Source organism: Mandrillus leucophaeus, unplaced genomic scaffold (genome assembly GCF_000951045.1).
Source record: "Mandrillus leucophaeus isolate KB7577 unplaced genomic scaffold, Mleu.le_1.0 Scaffold687, whole genome shotgun sequence".
Taxonomy (NCBI): Eukaryota; Metazoa; Chordata; class Mammalia; order Primates; family Cercopithecidae; genus Mandrillus; species Mandrillus leucophaeus.
The window spans coordinates 582410-587949 of record NW_012107441.1 but is presented as its reverse complement, the minus strand read 5'-3'; the positions used below and the strand labels follow the sequence as shown (position 1 = coordinate 587949).

General features: G+C 53.8%; 1 protein-coding gene across 1 annotated transcript in view; it reads left to right on the top strand.

The window, feature by feature from the left end:
* Positions 1 to 2017: 2017 nt before the first annotated feature.
* The window catches only part of NPAP1 (nuclear pore associated protein 1), a 4147-nt gene continuing 624 nt past the window's right edge, over positions 2018 to 5540 (top strand). The window contains exon 1 of the mRNA XM_012002431.1: positions 2018 to 5130. Coding sequence (XP_011857821.1) covers positions 2176 to 5130 — 2955 coding nt within the window. The 5' untranslated portion in view covers positions 2018 to 2175. The remainder of the gene's footprint in view (positions 5131 to 5540) is intronic.

Here is a 5540-nt window from a genome sequence, read left to right as displayed (position 1 = left end):
AGATTATTTTTTATTGAACTGTCCTCAAATGATATCAAGAGATTACAGTTAAATGCCATAACTTTAAACAATTTCTCTGTTCCCTGAGAGGTTAGGAAGGATTTATAATATGTCTCCTCTTTTGAAACAAAACTTGGGTCTGAGCAAAACTTTGTGTCCTAGAAACATAAGCTTTGTTGGATATGGAAGCCCACATTTACTCTGACATACTATAAAATATATGAGCAGAGGAATAAAATGGATTTTGTAGTATGTTAACTAGGCTTGATGTTATTTTAAATCAATTTTTTGAACTAAAAAATACATTAAAATATTTTTTCTGATCTCTGATTCTTGGTTCTGAACCTTCCACGTGTCCTATATCTGGCACACAACATTAGCCCAAACAGAGCAAAGCAGTCCAGTTAAATAAACCAAAGAAACAAAATTAAAACTAGGTAAGGTCATATGTAGGATTTTCCAAATCTTTCTTGTGATGCTGAAACTTCCAGCTCTTAAGACAGTAACACGTATTTCCTTTGTCCTAACAACCAATATTAAGTCTCCTTCCTTGGGCATAAGAATATGTATAGTTATACTTAGGTGACAGTAATGTGTAGTAAAGAGTGGACCTCGCTGGCATGCTGACAATGACCAAATTGTGTTGATCATATTTTAATCGAACACATTGCTCCACTACTAACTTGCAAATTTCTAACATATTCCAAGAGGGCCAGAGAACTGGTTTATCCATTTGGATTAATCCACTGGTGAATTTCTTTCAGGATAGGCCAAAATGGATCTGGACTATAATCTTTACATATTTAGATCCTTCAAACTAGATCAAAAAGGAAATCTGGGCTGCAAGGCTCAGTTGGAAGAACAGTATGGGATGCTGCTTTGCTGACTGTTGGTGGTCACTGCCCCCTGTCTTCAGAGGAGACTGGAGCCCAGCGCCTGCCATGATCAACTTATGAGGTGAAGTAAGGGCTTCCCCCTAGGCATGCATGTGCTTAGTACAGATGCGCTGTGTGCTAGGTACCCTAAGGACTACAGAAAATAATGAGAATACATGATGTGTCCATAACAAGGAGGCACACAGGCCAGAGCACAAGCTCTGGAATCACACAGCCCAGGTTCGAAGCCTGGCGAGGCCACTGCCATATCAGTGACCTGAGGAGCAGCCTAAGGCTTAAATGTTGTTGCTGCTGCTGTTTGGTGTGGGGGTGTGTGTGGTTTTGTTTTGTTTGAGACAGAGTTTTGCTCTGTCACCCAGGCTAGAGTGCAGTGAGGTGATCTCGATTCACTGCAACCTCCACCTCCCGCTTTCAAACGATTTTCCTGCCTCAGCCTCCCTAGTAGCTGGGATTACAAGTGTACACCACCACGCCCAGTTAATTTTTGTATTTTTAGTGGAGACGGAGTTTCACTATGTTAGGCTGGTCTCGAACTGCTGACCTCAGGTGATCCACCCGCCTTGGCCTCACAAAGTGCTGGCATTAAAGGCATGAGCCAGGGCGCCCAGCCTCAAATGTTTAAAACAAATTTATGAAAAGAAAAGCAGTGAAGAGGCCCCGCCTGTCAGGAAGACATGTGGTAGGGCGTAGCATCTACTCAGGACAAGGCACCATGTCCCCTCGTCGGAAACCCTCATGGCCTGGTCGGTGACCCTGGCGCCATAGAGAAGGCACACCTGGCTCCAGGCAGCGCAGAGGCACTGCCAAGGTCCTGAAGGAGCCTGGGAGGATATGGGTTGTCCTGTGCTCAACTTCAAGCAGATGTACCCTCTGTGAACGGAGGAATGGGGACGGCCGACACAGGGCCACTGCGTGCGACAGCGCCGGGCCAGGGCTGAGGAACAAGCAGAGCCGGAGCCCAGGTGACGAGAGCTCTGGCGACGGAACCGCAGGCCCCAGCAGTTCCCTCACAGAGGCCACGCGGTGCAACACGTGCCACCAGCAGCGGGGCTTCCGGGGGTCCTGGGGCAGCTGGGGCCGCCAGGGCGTCGCCCTTTGCCCTCTGACCCCTGCGTTTTGCGCCCCCGCTGGCGCGCCCTGGTTCTGTGAGGAACCTCGCGGAGGCGTCGCAGGCGCCCAGCCAGCCAGTTTGTGCTTGGTCGCCAGAGGAGGCGGTGGCTGAGGAGAGCCGAGTCCACCGCTGACCCTGTTGTACGGTAGGAGGCACGGCTAGCTCTAAATGGGCAATTTGTTTAGTAAATTTAGACCCGGGTGTCGCCGCCGGCCTGTACCAGGGCCAGGGCGTGGCGCCCCCGCTCCCCTGGCCCGGGACGCCTCCCGGCCCGGCCGGGTTCACCCCGCAGCCACCCCGCGCCCTTTCCGCGGCTTGTTCCGCCGCAATGCCCGTCGCAGGCCTTCGCCAGGCGGCATCTTCGTCGCCCCTAAGAGGCCGTGTCCTCTCCCGCGGGCTGCGGCCGCCCCTCTGGGGGTCCTGCCGGCTGTGGGCTGGGGGCTGGCCACGAGGAAGACACCCGTGCTGCCTACTCGGAACCCCCCGAGGTTTGGACACCCCAGCTCCGTGAGGATCCCTCCTCCCAGCCGCGCGTTCACCCTCCGGCTGCCTTCACCAAGTGAGCCGCCTGCGGTCACGGCCAGGAGGCCCATCCCAGCCACTCTCCCGGAGGAGACCGAGGTGCGGGCCCAAGAAGGGCCCAGAAGGGCAAAGACGAGTGAGGATCCGGTGCAGATCAAAGGGGAGGATGACGAGAAAAGGGCCCCCCTTAGCGGAGAAGCATCGTCCACATCCAGGTCCCAGGGCACCCAGGAAGACCTGGCCTCCTTCATGTGCAGCCCTGGGCCTCTGCAGGGAAATGTCCACCACACGGTCTCAGAAAACAGCGTGAGAGAGAAGGCCCAGGCGTCTCCAGCGAGCTCCTGCTTGGAAGGCCCTGCCACGCCCAGCACACACAGCGAGGCCGGATGTGCCCGGCATCTTGGAAAGCCTGATCCGGATGCAGCAGCTCCCCCTGAGCCACTCGCGGGCTGCTCCCTGCTGCCACAGAAGTTGGCCAGGGAAGTGCCGAATGAAGAGCCACCGCCCAGCTCTCTAGGCGTGCCGAGTCCGCTGATGTCCGCAACGAGGATGCCTGATGGGAAGCCTTTCGGTATTCCTTCAAGGAGCGCTGCTCCTCCCAGAGCTGCCCGCAGCAGGCCCTGCAAAAGGAAAATGTCGATTCCACTGCTGCTGCCGCTGCCCCCTTCACTGCCATTGCTGTGGGATCGAGGTGAGCTTCCCCCACCTGCTAAGCTCCCCTGCCTGTCTGTCGAGGGAGCCCTACACACCTTGGAGAAGAGCCCTGAGTATAAAAGGAATAGCAGAATCTTGGAGGATAAAACAGAGACCATGACAAACAGCAGCATCACCCAACCTGCCCCTTCCTTCTCCCCACCTGTGGAGACTACAGACTCCCTGCCCCTTGCCACTTACACTGACACTTCACAGGTCCCAGCTCCTTTGCCCATCCCTGACTTGGCTGACCTGGCTACTGGATCCCTCATTCTGCCTGTCCCTCCACTTTCCACCACACCAAAAATGGATGAGAGAATAGCATTCACAATCCCTAACTCTCCTCTGGCTCTTCCTGCTGACCTTGTTCCCCTTTTGAGGGATCAATCTAATGAGAAAGGAGGCTCTTGTCATTCAGTCATAGGAGCAGCGCCTCCCACTTCTGACCCCCCAACACCTCCTAGTCTCACACCCTTCTTCAAGCCTCCTGTCAGAAGGGAGTCCCCAATATCTATGCATGTGGATTCCCCTCCTCCTCTTTCCTTCCTGACTCTTCTTCCAGTCCCTTCCACCAGGACCTCAGTTATCACCAGCAAGCCTATGAATTCCACATCAGTCATTTCCACTATCACAACAAATACATCTGGCCACCTAACCTCACAGACTACGGTAGACCCTGAAGTAGTTAACATGGATACTACTGCCCCTTCTCAGGTTGTTATTTTCACATCTTCCCTAAGCTCCAGGGTGAGCTCACTCCCAAATTCCCAAATACATTGCAGTGCAGAGCAGAGGCACACAGGAAAGACATCAGTCTACACATCTCCACTTCCATTTATATTCCACAGTACCACCCCAAATTTTAACCAATTCTTTGGAAAAGAAGCCACCCCTCAGCCCAAATCTGGGGCTCCTGAGGGGCAGCAGCAGAAAGCTTCTCTCCCCGGTGCCTGTGTTTTTCTGAGCCTTCCCATCATTGCTTCTCCAGTCACCTCCACTTTAGTGAACAGTGCCTCTACAGCATCATCATCCAAGCCTCCCATTGAAACCAATGCTATGAATACCACTCCTCCCTCCAAGGCTGTCATCTTGCAGTCTGCCTCTGTCTCCAAGAAGAAGTACCTCCCTTTTTACCTGGGGCTTCCTGGTTCTGGGAACACACGACCCAGTAGCAACATTGCCTCAGTCCAAGCTTCCACCAGTTTGCCTGCACAGTCAGTCAGGGGAACAACTCCAACTTCCAACTATGCTTTAAATCCAGGAGCCACCGCTCAGCCCAAATTTGGGGCCGCTGATGGGCTACAGCTGAAAACCTCTCTCCCCAGTGCCCATGATTTTCTGAGCCTTCCTATCATGGTTCCTCCAGACACCTCCACTTTAGTGAGCAATGCCTCTGCAGCATCATTAGCCAAGCCTGCCATTGACGCCAGTGCTATGAATACCAGCCCTCCTTCCAAAACTGTCATCTTGCAGTCTACCTTTGTCTCCAGGAAGGAGTACATCCGATTTTATGTGGGGCTTCCTGGTTCTGGGAACATACTACACAGTGACAACACTGCTTCAGCCCAAGTCTCCACCAGTTTTCCTGCACAGGCAGGCAGGAAACCAGTCACAACTTCCAGCCATCCTTTAAATACAGAATCTATCTCTCATTCCACACTTGGGGCCACTGATGGGCAGCAGAAGTCTGACAGTTCTTTTATTCTGGGGAATCCAGCAACCCCAGCACCAGCTATAGGCTTACCATCTCCCTCAGCCCAGCCACTGAGTGGCAGCATAATTCCACCAGGTTTTGCAGAGTTAACATCACCATATTCTGCATTGGGCACACCTATTAATGCCGAGCCTGCCAAGAGTCACAACGCAAGTGCTTTCCCCAATGGCACAGCAAAGACTTCTGGATTTAGAGTTGCCACTGGGATGCCTGGCACTGGAGCTGTCTCTTATACACATCTAGATGTGTATAAGTTCCCTCACAGAGGCCACGCGGTGCAACACGTGCCACCAGCAGCGGGGCTTCCGGGGGTCCTGGGGCAGCTGGGGCCGCCAGGGCGTCGCCCTTTGCCCTCTGACCCCTGCGTTTTGCGACCCCGCTGGCGCGCCCTGGTTCTGTGAGGAACCTCGCGGAGGCGTCGCAGGCGCCCAGCCAGCCAGTTTGTGCTTGGTCGCCAGAGGAGGCGGTGGCTGAGGAGAGCCGAGTCCACCGCTGACCCTGTTGTACGGTAGGAGGCACGGCTAGCTCTAAATGGGCAATTTGTTTAGTAAATTTAGACCCGGGTGTCGCCGCCGGCCTGTACCAGGGCCAGGGCGTGGCGCCC